Genomic DNA, 19916 nt, shown 5'->3' with positions numbered 1-19916 from the left:
AATGGCCTGTAGAGGGGGTTATCGTAACGTGAAGTATGCGTTTTTCAGATCTATTGAGAAAACCCAATCCCCGGGGCGAATGTGCGCGGGGATTTGTTTCACCGTCAGCACCTTGAAACGAGCGTGTCATAAGTGCTTTGTTCAGATGCCTGGAAAATGGGCCTGAGACCGCCACCCATTTTCGGCATGAGGAATTAGCGACAGTAAAAACCTGACTCGCTAGCGTCGGGTGTACTGTTTCCGCCGCTCTCTCCTTTAACAGTCTCAATGCCTCAGCGAGAAGCACGTGACTGACACTGCTTCTTACAGAGGGCTCGACCACGGCTTGAATCGCGGGGTCTGCGAGCAAAACTGTAGCGAGAACCTCGTTTTATATGTTCAACACCCAATATTATATACCAGGAATGGCCTGCCAGGCCTGGGCTCGTAAAGCCAGGGGTTGAATTAGATTCGGGGGCTGGCCGCTTAGTAATAGGGGCCTGTTAGCCGGGTTGCTTGTGCTGTAACACTGCTTGTAACACTGTGGGGATAGTGTTAGTTTTGGCGGTGCAGGCTTTGCAGTGGGCGCGCGCCTCACATTTATATTGTGTGTGCGAGAGTGAACTTTGTGAAAAGTGCTTGGGTGCAGGAGTGCAGACTGTAAAGTGGGCACATTTCCTACATAGAAAGCTCTTTTGTGTGTAGTGTAAACAATGTGCAGTGGCGCACAACCTACGTAGAATACCCACGGTGCAAACCAGTGAGCAAATCCACAGGGGTAAACGCACACAGCATTAGTGTGCAGACGGGCGTGTTTAACACAGGCTAGTTGACTGCAATATTTCATCTCCAGTCACTTAACTTAAGGGAACTGGGAGAATGTAAGGAAGTGCGGGTGGTATGTGAGCCATTCCACAATGCCGTTATGCTCTAGTCTAGACTGAAAGCACGCATGCAGACAAGCGTGTTTGACCACAGGCTAGGCTAGTTGACTTTATATGGTGTAATCCGGCTGCGGCGGGATTTATTTGTGATTTTGTGAGGCTGAATTAACAGTGCTTATGTAGGGGTGCACACTGTGTAGTGGACACTTTGTCTACAGTGTAAAAACCTTTCCAGCCGCCTGAATAAAGGGGACTGGAAGTGATAGAGTGAAAAAAGGGCTTAGCTTGGCAGCCATTTTCCGACGCCCTTATGCTCTGACAGTGAGCGCGTGCTATGACGTAAGCCGCGCTCTAGTCAGCAACGCGCTGTGGAAGGGGCGCGTGCTATCATGACAAGGCAGCCATTACAACTTCCTTGGCAGTAAGCGCGCGCTGCAGCGACATTGTTCTTGACATACCCAACAGCCCGAGCTCGCTCGTCTAACTTACTCTAGTATTCTCTGTCCACAGCGCTTCAGCACGGCGGCGGTAGAATGAGCACGGCGAGAGCTTCGGCTCGAGTTTGTTTATTCACTCTAGTATTCTCTGTCTGCGGCGACAGCGCGACTGAACGAGAATTGGAAGCGTGAGGAAAAACTCTGTCCGCGGCGCTTCTAGCACGGCGAGAGCTTCGGCTCGAGTTAGTTTATTCACTCTAGTATTCTCTGTCCGCGGCGATATCGCGACTGAACTAGAGAAGAGGAAGCGTGAGTTAAAACTCTGTCCGCGGCGCTTCTAGCACGGCGAGAGCTTCGGCTCGAGTTTGTTTATTCACTCTAGTATTCTCTGTCCGCGGCGATAGAGCGACAGAACGAGAATTGGAAGCGTGAGGAAAAACTCTGTCCGCGGCGCTTCTAGCACGGCGAGAGCTTCGGCTCGAGTTAGTTTATTCACTCTAGTATTCTCTGTCCGCGGCGATATCGCGACTGAACTAGAGAAGAGGAAGAGCGAGGAAAAACTCTGTCTGTCCGCGGCGCTTCTTCAGCACGGCGAGAGCTTCGGCTCGAGTTAGTTTATTCACTCTAGTATTCTCTGTCCGCGGCGATATCGCGACTGAACTAGAGAAGAGGAAGACTGAGGAAAAACTCCGTCTGTCCGCGGCGCCTCCTCAGCGCGACGGTATAGTGACGAGAGCTTAGGCTCGAGTTCGCCTATTCACTCTAGTATTCTCTGTCCGCGGCTGTAGCGCGACGGAATGAGAGAAGAGTGAGAACAACTCTGTGGCAGCGGCGGAAGAAGAGCCGCGGCGGCGGCAGAGTGAAGAGAGCTTCGGCTTGAGTGTGCTCATGTCCTCTAACATTCTCTCTTTCCGCGGCGCTATTCAGCGCGACGGGACGAGAGCAGAGGGAGAGTGAGAAGAGCTCCGTCTTTCCGCGGCGCTTAACGACGCGGCGGAACGAGAGAGTCCTCGAGTAGAACAAGCCTGTAAGCTCTAGAAGTGGCGTTGCAGCGGCAACACACACACAAACACATATAACACTCAACATAGACACAGTTTAAAGGATATATAACGCCGGATGGCGTAGCTGGAACGGCAGAGAAGGCGGAGAGGGAGTCCGTCGTCCTCAGCTGCAGGTTCCGCTGGTGCCTTTTCAACGGCGGTGCTTCTTCCGGAGACCAGCGAAGGTATCGCTGAAGGAGATAAAATCTGACACCTATGGCGAATTAGGGTCTTATATAGCCTCCTGTATGCAAATATAAGCACCTTTTTTGGCGGGCTTCTGGAACGCCCCCCATTGGTTCGTTCCTCTCAGCCGCCTCACCATAGGTTCCTGCAGTTGCCGCGGCCCGGCCAATCAGAGCGCTCCTCGCGCTGGGCTATGGCCGTGCAGCTCACTGCGCTTTACATAGATACCTTTATTAAAAGTTTTGCTTCACATTCTCGAGAAGTTTTTCCCATACGTAATACGAGGAACCTCTCTCGAAAGGGAACCACGTCTGATCTGTATTGATTAGACCAGCGTTTCCCAACCGGGGTGCCGTCTGACGTGAGCGGGGGTGCCGTGTAAAATGCACTTGCACCTTGGTTCATCTCACATCTGATGATGACGCATCTTTGATATGGGTTGTAACTTGAAAATAATGCTTTATGTATGTTTCTGTCGATGGATACACGTGCTGGCTCCTCAGTGATAGGCTACACTACAACAGCGATAATAAAAGAAAAACTGGCAAAACGGTTTCTCTTTGTATACTGTGTTCAATGCATGCGAGTGCTACCGTTTGTTCAGTCATTTCGCCGTCCTCACCCGGGTATATTTGCCAGAAGACGCGAATGAGAGCACGCATGCGCTGTGTGAAGATCTGTCATCCGAGAACGCGCACGCGTCCCACAGCGTGCAAATATTCAGTTATCTTTCAAGTCTTGTGCTTGAACGGACAAACTCATACAAAAAGTATGTCAACATGTCCATCATGTTAAGTATCCAAGCAGACATAGTCTGAATATGCCTTAAGTGATCTTTATACAGTCGAGAAAGACGATGCATACCCCTGTCTTAAAGGGGCAGCAACCTTTAATGTCAAAGAAAATATGAGGACTCACTGCTCTTGATTGAACAGCTTGTGTAAGTTTAATAAGAATTAATCTTTCATTTAAACAGTTAAATATGTAGTTATTTTACATTTGATTATTTATTCTATTTCTCTACCTAAAACTAACGTTAGACCTACCTGAAAAACAGGAAATACATTGTTCATTTTATCAGTATCTTTGCTCAATAGAATTAATTTGTGCTACTGCTTGTATTTAAGTTATTTGTTCTTATTTTCTTTATTTTTAATAGTCCTTTATTCTGTGAACATAGCAAATACCGAACCGTACTGAAACCGTGAACCTAAAACGTTATACAAACCGACCCGTGAGACTAAGACTAAAACTCTTATGATATTTAGTCGACTAAAACTAGACTAAGACTAAAAGATTTCAGATGACTAAAATGGGTCTAAAACTAAATGGTGTGTTATTCAAAAGACTAAGACTAAGACTAAGACTAAATCTGAATTTGCTGTCAAAATTAACACTGTTTTTGTGTGAGGAGAAACAGTAGAGAACAGGGCAGGTTTCTCGGTGAGAGACCAGTGTTAGCTAATGATATATACACGCTAGCTAACGATATAAACACTGCTCAGATTACAGTACTGTACAGATTATCATCATGTATCAGGCAATAGCAAAGTTGGGGACCTTGCTTAATACATCTGAGATGATTTGACAGATCCCAGATATTTTATTTGTGATAACTTTTTTGATTTGTGATCTCTGGCTAATTTGGTTCTTTAAACAAATTTGCTGTTTTGATTAAAATATCTGGATTCATTTGTCTGAGATACTGCGCATTCTTGTGTTCACTGAAGATGGCAGATGCATAGATACTCAAAACCACAATAAGTAAAGCAGTCATTGGTGTCGAGAACATACATCTTCTTTTTGGTAATGACATCATATAAATAAAAAAAGCCACCTGGCAAAAAACTTGACAAATAAAAAATAAAAAATTTCTGGATCTTTATATGGAACCCAAACCAACATAAAAGTTACGTCTCCGAGCACGTCATTAACTGATGCTTGGAAGACCGCAGGGAAGTTAAACAGCCTGAAGGGCATGACCAAAAATTCAAAATGCCCTCTGGGTCTTTTTAAAGCGCAGTCATCGTCCCTCTTGCCTATGCGGACCCAAGGATTTGCATTGCGTAAATCCAGTTTTGTGAATATCGATGCTCCCTGCAACCTCTCGAAGGCTGAAGACATTAATGGCAAAGGATATGTATTCTTTACCGTGATGTAGTTCAACCCACGGTAATCAATACAAGGTCGCAGGGACCCAGTTTGAGGTGCCGCCCCTTTTGCTGTTGACTCTGCTACCACCATGTCCGAACATTTGTGTTTAAATGTGTTTATTTTATTTATTCATCTAGTTTTTAATTTCTGTTTTTGATTTCGGATGACATGATTATGGTTTCACTTAACAATCGTACCTTTGTTTGCCTTCTGTGGCTGTGGACATTGATTGTTTGGAAAGCCGCACAATCATTCCAGGTAATGAGAGAGCCAGGCTTGCCATTACGTACAGCCGAAAGCTTCTTCAGCTGCGGGTTTCTGCACCAAGTCTAATGGATCCTGATGCCGATATTTCAGAGATTAAGTCCAGGGCCAAAGGAAGGAAGAGAGGCAGCAGATGAGGTGTCCGCGTCAGAAATTGTCAGCGGGGAAATAAACTTGTTCTACCTTCGGCTATTATGGAGAATGTCCGCTCCCTTGTCAACAAGGGGGACGAGTTGACAGCTTGTTTGAAGTTCGAACGCATGTTCCGGCAGTCTAGCGTAATCTGTTTCTCTGAGACGTGGCTTTCGAACAGGATACCTGATTCTCATGTGGATATTGAAGGTTTTACTCTTCATTGGCATCAAACAGCCAACTACTTCAAGAACTGTGGTCAGAGGATGCTTGTGAATCATTAAGGGGGTGCTTTGAATGTACAGAGTGGAATGTGTTTTTTGATGATGATAGGGATCTTGACAGTATCTCTGGCAAAGTGATGTGTTATATTGATTGTTGTATTGAGTCTTTAATTCCTGGTAAACAAAAATTCTCCCCAATAATAATCCGTGGGTTACCAGAGAAGTTACATCTGCTGTTAACAAGAAGAAAGCTGCTTTTTATAGTAGTGATAAAGAAAGGTGCTCAAAGAGAGCTTACGTTTATTATCAGACAGGGAAAACAAAAATATAAGGAAAGGGCTGAAGGAAATATGTCATGTACCAACACAAAAAGGCTATGGAATGGTATGAAGTCTATTATTGGTTATGGAACCAGTAATCCCTGTTTATGTCAATTGTGTATTCAGGTTAATGATGCCAACGCTTTTTTGCAAGGTTTGATGAATTCGATTTTTCTTCTCTACACGAGAATGTTCTTTCCGATCTTGGACAGAGCAGCTCTGAGGATTGTAGCCCAGCCATCAATCCCAACAGTAAAGAGGTTCGTCAACAGTTAAGGTGTATTAAATCTAATAAGGCACCACGACCTGATGCTGTCTATCCATGCACCCTTAAAACATGTGCTTACCAGTTATGCTCTGTTCTTTATTCATTGTTTTCTTTGTCTCTGTCTTCTGCTAAGATCCCAGTTATGTGGAAAACATCTTGCCTTGTTCATATTCTTAAAAAAGCTAAGATATCCAACAACCTTGCTAATCTGAGGCCTATTGCCTTGACCTTGCACATTATGAAGTGTTTTAAATGGATTGTCCTGGATCACCTGACTAGGCAGGTGTCTGTTTTTCAGGACCCTTTGCAATTTGCAAGGCTGTTGGGGTAGAGATGCTTTACTTTTTTGTGGTCCAAAATATTTAGAGTCATCTTGAAACTACTGACAGCTCTGTTAGGATCATGTTTTTTGATTTTTCAAGTGCTTTTAACACTATACAGCCACATATTCTAACCAACAAACTAATTGATTTTAAATTGCAAAATACAACTATCACCTGGATATTAGATTACCTCTTATCATGACCACAGTTTGTAAGGATTGGTAATAATCTTTCTCATACCATTTTAACTAATACTGGTAGGGTTAACAAGTTGAGGAAGAGGGCTGGTTTGATTATTGGTCTTAGTCCAGACTTACTGGAGGTCACTGTAGAGAAGAAGATAAGGTCAAAACTAAAAATAGTTTTGCTTTTTGAATGCCATCCACTCCACAATATCTTTACATTTCTTAGAAGCTCGTTCAGTGAATGATTGGCAATGCCTCAGTGCTCTAGTGAACGAGAAGGTCTTTTGTCCCTGCAGCTGTTAGATATTCGGGGGGCTCGTGTTGACTGATGCCGGTGACTGGGCTGGGGGGAACAGACGGTGGGCTGGTCGCAGTGGGGTGATGTTAGCTGTTTGATCTCAGTCGTGAGCTCTGACACCTGCTTCATGATTGCCTGCACTCAGAATTTGGCGTAAACAGAATGAGAGCATGGATCTATCATGCCTTGTTACCGCTGTGCAAGATGGTGGGGGTGGTGTAATGGTGTGGGGGGATGTTGTCTTGGCACACTTTAGGCTCCTTAGTGCCAATTGGGCATCTGGCATAAATGCCACGGCCTACCTGAGCATTGTTTCTCACCATGTTCATCTCTTTATGACCACCATGTACCCATCCTCTGATACTGGCTACTTCCAGAAGGAGAATGCACCATGTCTCAAAGCTTGAATCAATTTAAATAGGTTTCTTGAACATGACAATGAGTTCACTGCTAAAATGGCCCCCAGAGTTACCAGATCTCAACCCAATAGAGCATCTTTGAGATGTGGTGGAACGGGAGCGTCGTGCCCTGGATGTGCATCCCATAAATCTCCATCAACTGCAATATGCTATCCTATCAATATGGACCAACATTCCTAAAGAATGCTTTCAGCACCTTGTTGAATCAATGCCATGTAGAATTAAGGCAGTTCTGGGGGTCAATCACAGTATTAGTATGGTGTTCCTAATAATTCTTTAGGTGAGTGTAAGTCCATCGGAGGCAAGTGTGCAGAATCTAATTGCAGTCTTTATTAACTCCAAAATGTGAGCAGAAATCCCATAAACATACTTAACTCATTAACAAAACTCTTAACCATGAACAAACTAAACAATGACTTGACCATACCAAAACACGTATACAGAGGGTTACCATAGTCTGGATGCCAGCCGAATTTAGCTCCGCCTACAAAATTTGAGATTGGGTAAGTCGGTCTGGACTTGATCCATTGACGAGTAATTACACCCAAACAGAAACTGTTCGGACCAATCAAATTTTCAGGACGGGCTTTATACGATGATTGACAGATAATAATAATAATAAAATAATAATACATTTTATTTATAATGCACTTTATATTAAACAAAATCTCAAAGTGCTACAGAATTAAAAAAAAAATCAACAACAATAAATAAATAAGTAAATGAATAAAATAAAATAAATAAAACTGAAAAAATAAAAAATAAATAAAGAAGTAACAAGTCAATTAAAAGCTCTGCTAAAAAGGTGGGTTTTAAGACCACGCTTAAAACTATCCATAGTCTGTGGAGTCCGCAGGTGGTCAGGGAGAGCATTCCACAGACTGGGGGCTGCAGAGCAGAAGGCCCAATCTCCCATAGTACGGAGATTGGTCGAGGGAGTTTTAAGACGAAACAGAGAAACAGAGCGGAGGTTAGGAGTGGCTGTTTGTGTGGTGAGGAGTTCCTTGAGATAGGAGGGAGCATCACCATGGATGCACTGGTGCGTAAGGAGAGAGATCTTGTACTCGATCCTGAACAACACAGGAAGCTCTCGAGCACCCCCTTTGAGGTTGATATGCTCCCTTGATGCACACTTCTGCCAAGCCTCCAGTGGTGCGGGTTACGCAGCGGACTTCTTTCCGGCAGTCAAAGCGGCATTATGTTGTGAAAGTGCGGACTCAGAGGAAGAAAGGTTTAGGGTGCCATTTGGGACAGGGTCATTAACTCAGAACATGAAACATGAACAAACCCCAAACACATCGTGACAAATCCCCTCCTCTAGGGGTGGCTCCTGACGGCCAACAAAACTCTTGGACCCACTTTATATTAGGTGTAGTTAAATTTAAATGAATCATTTGATACAATGCACTTATGTAGTAGTAGTAGTACTTTATTGTTCAGCCTAAGCTGAAAATTGATCTTTGGTCTCGCCACACAATCACAGAACAATTTACAGTACACAACATACAATAAATACATCTAACAATACAATACATCTACAATGACAAAATTAAAATATTCACATTTCTTACCTCTTATTCAAAAGACTTATTGCGTTTGGTACGAACGTTTGTTTATATATTGCTCTAATTGCTTTTGGCACTCTATAGCGACGACGTGATGGTAGTAATTCAAAAACATGATTCAAGGGGTGTGTTGTGTCTCTTGTTATAATCAAAGCTTTTCTCTGAACAGCAGTTTGGTATAACTGAGCGACAGATTTTTGCTTTAATCCTATAATTTTTCCAGCTACTCTTGTAACTCTGTCTAATTTAACTTTATTTACCAGAGTAACTCGTCCGAACCACACTGTAATGTTATACCCTAAAACACTCTCAATTAGACCTGTATAAACTCTTTGCAGCACAGCTGTACTCACACAAAAATCTTTCAATTTCCTTAGCAAGAATAACCTTTGATTTGCTTTCTTACAAATAAGAGCCACATTATCAGAGAAGTTCATTTTACAATCAATCATGATTCCTAAATATTTAAAAGTCTTCACAATTTCAACAGTTTGATCACATAGCAGTATTTCTGTTAAAGGCTCCGGATGATTTAAAATCAGCTCTTTTGTTTTATGTACATTTATCAATAAGGAACTTTCTTCACACCATTTTTCTAATTTCAAAACATGTTCCTCGTACTCAAAATGTACACAGTCTTTCCATAAAAGTGCCACAAGTGCCATATCATCTGCGTATTTATATAATTTATAATTCTCATGCTGCACTCTTATACCATTTGTATAGACCGAAAATAAAAGAGGTGACAGGACGCATCCTTGGGGTGCCCCCGTATTTAAAAATATAATATCTGATTCGAACCCTCGAGCACAAACTCGCTGTGGTCGATTTGTTAAAAAATTCTTTATCCAATGAACTATTCCTCCATTTACACCTAGGATCAAGAGACGTTCCAATAGCAGATGTATCTGCATGGTATTAAAGGCAGACGTGTAATCAATAAAAAGAACACGCACGTAAGCCTTTGCTTTTTGTAAATGGCTTGTAATTGTATCGACCATAGTGAGCGTTGCATCCTCTGTTCCTCTTTGTGCTTTATATGCAAATTGCAGTACGTCTAATTGTTCTGATATGTCTTGTTTAATATAATCACTAACTACTCTTTCCATGCATTTAGCAAGTATTGATGTTAACGCCACTGGACGAAAGTCATCTAGATTCTTTGCTTTTACTTTTTTCGGAAGAGGTCTTATCAATGATAACTTCCATAGATTCGGTACTATCTGTAAGTTTAATAAAAACTGAAATAATTTTGTTAGGGGGTCAGTTAGTTCATTTGCACATATCTTTAAAACTCTGCCCTTAAGGCCATCTGGACCCGGTGCTTTATTGGGTTTAATACTTTTAAGTGACCTTCTGATTTGGTCCCCTGTCAACCAAATTGGTGGCGCCACTGGGATATTATTACTTATTTGTTCAATCTTATTCCAGTTATCGGCTACATCATATCTTCCATAAAACAAATTCAAATCGTTAACCCATTTAAAACCATCCGTCCCTATAATGATATCATTATTTACATTTCTTGAGTCACGCCCCATCATCTTATTCAAGCCTTGCCAAGCACTCCTTGCGTCTTGATTCGCTAACTGATCCTCTATCTTATGTTTAAAATCAATCTTTGCTTTCTGTATCATAGCTCTCAGTTCCTTCCTTATAATTTTAAATCCATCATGATTATTTTCCCGAAATGCCCAATTCTTTTCATTGAGGAGTTTTTTTTAAATCTTTAGAGAGCCATGGCTTATTATTTGAGAAGATTTTAACCATCTTAGTATCAATAACTGTTTCTTCACAAAATTGAATATTATTGTGTACATACATGTTTTTTTACATTATACTTACATTTAAAAAAAGGTGGAGGGCATATGGAGGGGTGGGGTGTCATAGATTGCCGGTAAAAATTGTGTCCCGGTGGGGGGTGTCGCAGATTGCCGGTAAGAATCGCGTTCCGTACAAGATTCTGTTCCGGCCAGGATTGCATTTGTGGGGGCACCACAGCATGACCGAAAAGGTACTTTCACTTTCAAAGGGGCAGGGGCTCAAGACGAAACTAGAGGATATATCGCATTTAGGCTAAAAACAGGCTCAGCACTTATAGCGGTTTGGAAAGAAACTGCATCTTGGAAATATAACGATTTGGAACCAAAGATTGATGGAGCAGAAAATAGGTTCAGTCCACAGCAAAATGGCATGAATAAACGTTTATCACGTTTTGGAAAAGAGCTCTTCAAGTCTAGGAGGGTGGTCTTGGGGGCAGGATGGCAGGCGATGCCCGTGCAGGGGGACAGGACATGAACCCTAGCATGGCAGAGATGGGCCTGGGAGCGTAGGTGGACCTGGGCTGTGGAGCAGTTCAAGTAGCCATGGAGGCTCAGGCAGTTCATGGGACCATGGCAGTGCAGACAGTTCAGTAGGCCACAGACACAGCCTTAGTGGCCTTCTCACGGTACCCTCTGCCCCTTCCAAAATTTTCTTGGGCGTAGCTATTGAGTCATGGTCTGGAGCGGTCTCTGGACACTGATCAGGGGCTTGAGCCCTCTCTGGACGCTGGTCATGGGCTGGAGCCCTCTCAGGATGCTGGTCAGGGGCTGGATTCCTCTCTAGGCTCTGGTCAGGGGCTGGATTCCTCTCTAGGCTCTGGTCATGGACTGGAGCCCTCTCTGGACGCTGGTCACAGGCTGGAGCCCTCTCTGGACTCTGGTCACAGGCTGAAGCCCTCTTTAGACTCTGATCATGGGCTGGAGCCCTCTTTGGATACTGGTCAGGGGCTGGAGCCCTCTCTAGACTCTGGTCATGGGCTGGAGCCCTCTCTGGATGCTGGTCAGGGGCTGGATTCCTCTCTAGGCTCTGGTCATGGACTGGGGTCCTCTTTGGATGCTGGTCAGTGGCTGGAGCCCTTTTTTGGATGCTAGTCACGGGCTGGAGCCCTCTCTGGATGCTGGTCAGGGGCTGGAGCCTTCTTTGGATTCTGGTCAGGGGCTGGAGCCCTCTCTGGATGCTGGTCAGGGCTGGAGGCAAGCTTTGATTAACCCAAGTGCAGCTTTATTTACAAGATCCAAAACCATAAAGACTTGACACACAAACAGACTTGACTATGAACATACTTGACCATGACCAGAATTGATTCGACTATGAAATATTATTTAACACTTTCCATAGGCCTTTTATATAATTTTTTATTATTGTTTAATATTTTATTATAATAAGCTTTCTTACTTGTCAATTTATTGTTATATCGTTTGTTCTTGTATAGTTTCCATAGTTTCAGTCTTATCATACACATTTTTCCAGTTGTATGTAATTCAATTCTAAATGTATGCGCAGCAGAAATTAACATTCATCAGACCAGGCAATGTTTTCCAATCTTCAATTGTCCAGGTTTGTTGAGCATTGGCTAATTGTAGCCTCAGTTTTCTGTTCATAGCTGACAGGATTGGCACCCAGTATGTCTTCTGCTGATGTAGCCCTGTATCTGCTTCAAGTTTCAACGTGTTGTGTGTTCACAGATGCTCTTCTGCAGGCCTCAGTTTTAACAAGTCATTATTTAAGTTACCTTTTCCTTTCTATCAGCTCAAACCAGACTGGCCATTTTCCTCTGACCCCTAGCATCAAAAAGGCATTTTCACCCACAGACTGTAACTGGATATTTTCTTTTTCAGACCATTCTCTTTAAACCCTAGAAGATAGCTGTGCTTGAAAATCCTACCAGTTTCTGAATACCCCCTTACAACACCAACAATCATGCCATGTTCAAGTCCAAGTCACTTATTAAATGATCTCTCTTTCCCATTCTGAGGCCCAGTTTGAGCCGAAGAATGCATTTCTAAGAGTGGTGTTTCACAGTGGTTCAAGATTGCGAAAATACCATTGCAGAAATGTTCCCCCACATTTTTCCTTTTGAATAGTGGTTCTGTTGTCATAATGTTTCGGCTTGTTTCTAATCTGGTGAGATAAGCACTATTTTGAGGTGATTGTGGTTTGGGGCTTTGTATATGTTGGAAGATAAATGATTATAAATAGTGTGTTTAACTATTTCCTCATTCCATTAGAGGGGGAGCACCATACCCTTCCAAACTGTAACTTTATAATCTCCTTTTTGACAGCTATGTGCACTGTCTTGTCCAAAAATGTACTGAAGATTTTCTTTTGCACCACAAATGTGCTCTAGGGTTTTTGTACCAATTCTTTTGTTTTATAATGACTAACATTCCTCTGATCCATACGCTGTTTTCACACTCCATGTTGGTTTATTATGATTTTAAACGGACGTTTTAAACCATTTTCAATATTTTTTTATTTCAATAATAATCTATAGGTCATGTATTGTAACCATCAAGTAAAAGGTCAAAACATAGTTTCCATATAAACAGGAAGAGCTTAAATGCGAATGGACCACTAAATGGACCACGTTTTTCTTTTTTGAAATGTACTCATGTTTGTTTCCCTGGTGTGCACCAGCTATGCAAGTTGTTGTGTATTACAGAATGTCATTAATTATGTAAACCCTTTCATTTTTATTAAAGTCATGTTTTGAACACACTTTCCATATAGGCTCAAAGTCCAGTTTTGGTCTTTGTTTCCATTTGTCAATTTACCATTCTTTTCCATTTTTGTATCACTACAACATGAAGGATTATAAATACTGCAGAGTATGTAACAATACTTTTGTTCTCTGTTCCAAGCTCTAAACTCTTTGTTAAAATGAAAAAAAAAAGGAAGTGGGGAAAAAAGAGAAACTATGTAATTAAAATCACTGTTCTTTTCAGTTAACAGATGGATTGTGCGTCTTGATTTGAGCACGTTACAGAGAAGAAATTATGATGTCAATGCAAATATGATGAATTGGATCGATCAACTCTTTGAGTTTCTTTGTTTGCATGTGTAATCATTTTTGTAATATTTTTCTTATTTTATCTCAGGTTTCTGTGAACCCCCGACTCAGGCACCCAACACAGTTCCTGTTAATGAGAAACATCCCGTTAATGCGACAGTTCGCATTAAATGTGCAGAGGGCTTCGTGAGGAAAGCAGGAACATCCAGCCTGATCCGCTGCAAACAAAAAAATGGCATCTTATCCTGGCATAATGACCTTCCCCTCCGGTGCATACGTAAGAGTCTTACTTGTTGCTGAGAGATGTCTGGGGCTATTGATAATCTAGTTGTCTATCTAGATACTTGATAGATTCCTGAGAACAATTTTTGTCTTCGTTATTTAAGTAAGTGAATAATTAAAGCCACTGAATTATCCGTACCCAACATAGACTAAACAGTTCTGCAAAATCTCACTGCCAAAAATCTGCAGAGTGGCTCTGACTTTCGACAACTAGTTTTGACTCCCCAGATTGAGAATCTGTGCAAAAATGTATACAAAATTCCACTTTAGGTTTGGGCTCTTTTGCCAGTAAGAAGTGGCGGCTGGTGGGTTTTACAATAGAGGCTTGAGGATATGTTTAAATGTTTTATTTTATATTTGTTTTTTGCTTAACTGCTTTAAATGGGTTTAGCTTTAGAGAGGAAATGACACATATACAGCAAAATAATCACTCACATAGCATAAAATTGCAACCAAAATCCATTCCTCTGTCCCGTTAAATGTCTTAAAATAGCATGTTTGGATTTTAGTGCAGCTGATACCTGATCCCTTAGGGATGGAGTCTTCCTTCAGTTTTAATATGTAGCTGCTGTTCGAATGGTAGTTTAGAAAATTTGTTGGTGATCAAATATTAAATATATCTTCTCTCCATAATTAAGGTATTTGGTGCATTTTCACCAGTACCTGTCACACAAAATCATTCCAAGTTCAGTTGGAAGTTCGAACCAGAACTTGCCAGAAAGTTTGCTTCGGCTGATAAAGACCTTTGTACTACCATTGGTCCGTGCTCATTACATCAGTGGATGTGCGCGGAGCTCCGCCTTATTTCACATGGAAAATATTTTATAGTTCTTTTTCCATACAAGTCTGTGGAAGTCAGACATCCGTGAATGAAAACATGAACACTGGAGAGCTGCTTTATAGAATATAAAACAAAGTTGTACTTCTGATGAAACGAAACACTGAGACTGTTTTACATGTTTAATATGAAAAAGCTGCTAGATATTAAGCAATATATTGTATAAAGTGCTATAATATAAACTCTTTGCCGTATTTATTTGATACAGTGGCTAAATTAACAAAAAATAAAGCATTTGATATTTCCAAACAGCACAGCAATAATGATTTTATGAACTTCTTTACTTGCAAGATTGATTATATTAGAGAGAAAATTAAAACTATGTAACCATCTCCTACAGTATCGCATCAGATATGATAATTAATTTGTTGCTGTGGAAGAATTGTCTAAACTCGTTAAATCGTCTAAATCAACAACATGCCGACTAAGCTACTAAAAGAGATGCTGCCAGAGGTCGTAGATCCTCTTCTTAATATCATTACATCTTTTTCATAAAAGTACTAGGATACGTACCAAATACCTTTAAGGTGGCTATGATTTTTTTTTTGTTTAAAAGGCAACTTGATCCTACAGAATTAGTAAATTACAAGCCGATCTCGAATCTACCCTTTCTGTCAAAGACACTAAAAAAGGCTGTATCCTCACAACTATGCTCCATTTTAGAAAGGAAAGGCATCTACAAGGATTACCAAAGGATTTCCACTTTTTTAACTGTATATTTTTTGGTTGAAAATGTTGTTGTGTAAGTAAAATAAAGTAAATAACTAAATAACTACAAAGTAAATAACTAGGCTAATTATTATTTTATTTTTTATTTTTTTACAACGGATCAATCAATCATTCAATGACTTTAGCTGGACAATGACTTTTTTCCTAGAGCTGATGTACAGCCAAAATGTCTCGTTTACATATCTAACCCTCGTTCCCTGAAGGAGGAAACGGAAACGTACATCAATTCATCTGTCCGTTTCGACGTTGAACTTTTTATGAAAAAAACTTTTTATGAACGTTTATGAACTTTTTGACTGAAAGGGAAAGCCTCGGTTACGTATGTAACCCTCGATTCCCATAGCAGTGAACTGAGACGTATGTTGGAACTGACCCGACGAATTGACGTACATTGAACGTCACTGACTGAAAGGGAACTATTTCTATATAATTAATTTCCTGAATTTTCATTTTCAAGCTGCTTTGAAACAATCCATATCATAAAAACGCTATATAAATAAAGGTGACTTGACTGACTATTAGCGTGCCAGATATAATTTTGGTTTTATTCAATTATAAAAAACATGCTTGATACACGAGAATGAACGTCATTGGTTCTATCTGCTTACCTGATGTGTGTGTTGATGAATGGTGAATAAAAGCCTAAGTTAAATCTGTTCATCATATAAAGCAATCGTGTCTCTTCATGATGGACTAAACCATTCATTAATAGTGATTCAGTTTTCGATCTCTTTATGAACTTTTTGAAGCGTCAAAGTGACTGTTGCATTGAATGTAAATGGAGGGATAAAAATCTCTCAGATTTCTATCTTACGGCCTGGAACAACACGAGGGTGAGTAAATGATGACAGAATTAAAAATGTTGGGTCAACTTGAGCTAGGCTAATTGACATTGCACTGACCAATGCCGTCAGTCACGAGATTACAGTATTTCACTTCTCAAGACAATCTAATATTCAATCAGCGAAAACAATTGTTGTCAATTGTCGTTGGTTGCTGTCTGTTAGTGCAGTGTGAACTGGCCTTTAAAACCCACTCCAAACAAAAAACAACAATAACGAAAATAATTTCATAACAATGCCTTGTTAACCACTCACAACACCTTTAGGAAACATCACATTTACTTTTCGTGATTCTAAAATGTAGGATTTGGTTTAGTTTTACATCCTAACAGAATGCAGGTGATCAATGTAGTGATTTTATTATGCCTTTTTTGCAGGTGATCCCAAAAAGCAACATAGTAAGTACAGTCATTTCTATTTCCCCCCTGTCTTGCTGTGTCTGTTGTTGAAATGAAAAATGTATTAATTGTAAATTTAAATAAATAAATTGTAATTTATGCGCCATTTACCATATGGATTACCACTGGTCCCACGGAGCCAGTTACAGTGTCTGAATTACAAGCACTGTTTACACGTTTTAGGAGAATAGTTTACTTATAGTTGTCTCTGGATAGAAAGTTGTTTTTTTAAATAAAAAAAATTGTACACATTACTTTTAAAACCTATGACTTTACCAATATTACCTCAAGATTAAAGTGTCCTGTATTATTTATTTGCTTCAGCAGAGAGCCAAACGCCTACTCAACATTTCACATCATCCACCACAGAAAGAACAGAAATAAAGAACACCACAATTCTTGGCACAAGCATGCCAACCACAGGTATATATATATGTCATATTATGCTTGTATGTCTTGATATTGTTTGGGTAGGCCCACATTTACGTTGATTGCATACCACACTCCAGCAACAGGGCATATCATTGACATTTTGACAACAACAAATGAAGTTTTCACAACCAAAACAAGAAGAACTACCAGCCAGCCAACTTTGATGAGCACAACAAAGGAAGCAGAGCCTTTTACAACAACCAATGAAATTACTTCAACAAATTCACCATCCAGCAGCTTCAAAAGCAGAGCTTATATGACAACAACATCGTCACATACTCCGTCAAGCCCTTTGACTACAATAACAGGTGAAGCCGTTCACTGAGATGGGTTAAAATGCATGGGGCTAACTTTAAAGGAATAGTTCACAAAGAAATGACATACTTTTATTATTTACTCACCCTTGTGTTGTTCCAAACCAGTATGACTTTGTTACTTAGAAAAATATAAGTTTAGCAGAATGTTCACGCTGCTATTTTCCATACAGTGAAAAATCCGTTTTGTGAAACTCTTTATTAGCTCATGCACACATTCAAACTTCCTACAGCAAGAGCAGAGCAGTGGTTTTTCGCCTGATTGGTAAATCACATGGACGTAGCAATTTGTGGTTTATAGTCATCATAAGCTGCTGAGACGAATAAGATTGCTGAGACGAATGCGCGCCATCAGACAGAGAGAGCAAGACTGATATTTACTGAACACAGAACGAACCTGGCAAAACACTTTTAAAAATGCCGGTTGAAATAAAAGTCTGCATGAGCTTAACCAATCAGCATGTTCAGCGCCCAAGTCCCGCCTTTGAAAGTTCCTGAACTTTGAAAAAGTACTACTTCGCGAGCAGGGCTGTTTGGAGGGGGAAATATTTACCTGGAACTTCATTTAGACCCTGGTTCCTGCAGACGAAACACACAGAGTACTACCTCAAAGTCTCTAGTTCCAGGGGAAAGTTCCTGTGGTGTAAAGACGGCTATGGCTAAACTGCTGATCAGACAAGGAGCGATTTTTAATTGGTGCTAACAAAATATTGCGGCAAGGTGTTCATGAAGGAGAGTCTTAGGGTGCTTTCACACCTACCTTGTTTGGTCCGGATTTTCGGACTTTTCAGTTTGGTACAAACCAAAATTACAGGTGTGAAACCTCCCTCGGACCATGGTCCGGACCAAACAGACGAAATTTGGTCCGACGAAAAGAGGTAGTCTCGGTCCGGACCAAACTGAACAAAGGTTCGGTTCATTTCTTGTGTGAAAGCATTTTCTGTATAGTTCGGACTTTCAGACCATTTACAGGAAGTTCTGGTGTAGGATTAGTGAAAAAACACAGATTAAACTCACAGCACACGTGAGCAGCAGTGATCGCGCAGCATTTTAAACAGAACCGCTTGTGTAGTCATGTCAGCTCGCGTGAACGGCGTGCTCTGCTTGTGAATATATATATATATATATATATATATATATATATATATATATATATATATATATATATATATATATATATATATATATATATATATATATATATATATATATATATATATATATATATATAGGCCTATATTTCTAATGTCTGTGAGACAAGTAACGTTATGCTGAGTTTCAGTTTAGTTATGAGACCGCTCCAGTTCATGTGCAACGCAAATGATCACTCCGTCACGGGATGTCTGCTATATTATTTATTTAAGCTTATTTATTAAATTCAGGCAAATGATGAAACATTAATTTAAATTAAGATACAAAATACAAAGCTTTCTACAAAACAAATCTTAATGAAGTGGTCAAAATTATTTCTGACTCGATGTCTTTGACATATATTGCACATCTGTGCACGTTTCATAATCAATATAGCCTAGATGAAATGTAAAAATAACATTATAATATTTAAACATAACTATATGTTTGGCTAAAAAGCCTATCTTCTAGGAGCTCCTCCTTTCCTGTCTGCGCCGATAAAATGTTTGCATAACGAGGACGTTCATTTGGTGGATTTGCCTCGAGTATAGTTGGTGCTGCAGATAGTAGTGCCATAATATTAACAGTATTGCCAACGATATGCGTCTGTTCATTCATTCCTGTCAAAGTTAGCCTCTGAATTGACAACACACTGACGTCAGACGCACGTCCGCTAACAAACCAATCAATGTTAAGATGCAGCCCACATAGATGATGATGACAGGACGCCAGTGCGTCATGTAAAGTTCTTTGGTGCGCTGATATAACTGCAATGTGAAAGAAATCCAAAAAGAACCAAATGTCCAAACACAAACTTTGGTTCGGACCTTGGTGCGGCCTTTCAGGTGTGAAAACACCCTTAAAAACCTTCCAAAATGCTAAGACACTTGACAACTAAACACAATTTGCTGCAGGCAAAGCCACTCAAGTTTTTTTCAGCGAAAACTACATGGTCAAAAATCACTGCTATAGAAAGACGCTACGATGAATGAGAGGGCTCTTCATGCCTCGTTCATCATATCTCATTGGATTGCCAAAACTGGGAAGTCACATAATTTAGGTGAGACTTTTTTCATACCCTGCACTAAAGAGACAGGATGTGGGAATATGTGGGAATTTGCTCCAATGGCGCACGGGCAATGACTGGTAAAAACAGCGGATTGGCGACTAAAGTACAGACTGTTAATCCCTTTGTAGTTTGGACGCATTGCATGATACACAGATACCACCCTTGTGGCTAAGATAATGGCAGCCGATATGAAAGTGAGCGATGAAGCTGTCCACACAAACAATGCGATAAAAACTAACGCAACAAACACGTGACTTTCATAGTGAAGTGCGTGATGATTTCAGTCCCCCCCCAAAACCCTGCGATGATCTGAACAACCCCTATAACTGGAACAGAGTAAGGAACATTACTCATTGAACGGACTCT

The 19916-nt window shown here is 40.7% G+C and overlaps 1 protein-coding gene across 3 annotated transcripts in view; it reads left to right on the top strand.

Annotated features, from left to right (window-relative positions):
- The window catches only part of il15ra (interleukin 15 receptor subunit alpha), an 85168-nt gene that overhangs the window by 41146 nt on the left and 24106 nt on the right, over positions 1 to 19916 (top strand). Inside the window, exons 2-5 of one of the 3 annotated variants that reach the window (XM_067428184.1) lie at positions 13604 to 13792; positions 16584 to 16604; positions 16932 to 17027; positions 17114 to 18428. In XM_067428184.1, coding sequence (XP_067284285.1) covers positions 13604 to 13792; positions 16584 to 16604; positions 16932 to 17027; positions 17114 to 17361 — 554 coding nt within the window. In that variant the 3' untranslated portion in view covers positions 17362 to 18428. Of the gene's footprint in view, positions 1 to 13603; positions 13793 to 16583; positions 16605 to 16928; positions 17028 to 17113; positions 18429 to 19916 lie in introns of those variants that run through there. The other 2 variants (XM_067428183.1, XM_067428187.1) reach the window with 2 other exon arrangements.

This window comes from Pseudorasbora parva, chromosome 20 (genome assembly GCF_024679245.1).
Source record: "Pseudorasbora parva isolate DD20220531a chromosome 20, ASM2467924v1, whole genome shotgun sequence".
NCBI classification, from domain to species: domain Eukaryota; kingdom Metazoa; phylum Chordata; class Actinopteri; order Cypriniformes; family Gobionidae; genus Pseudorasbora; species Pseudorasbora parva.
This window is presented reverse-complemented; position numbering and strand designations above follow the sequence as displayed.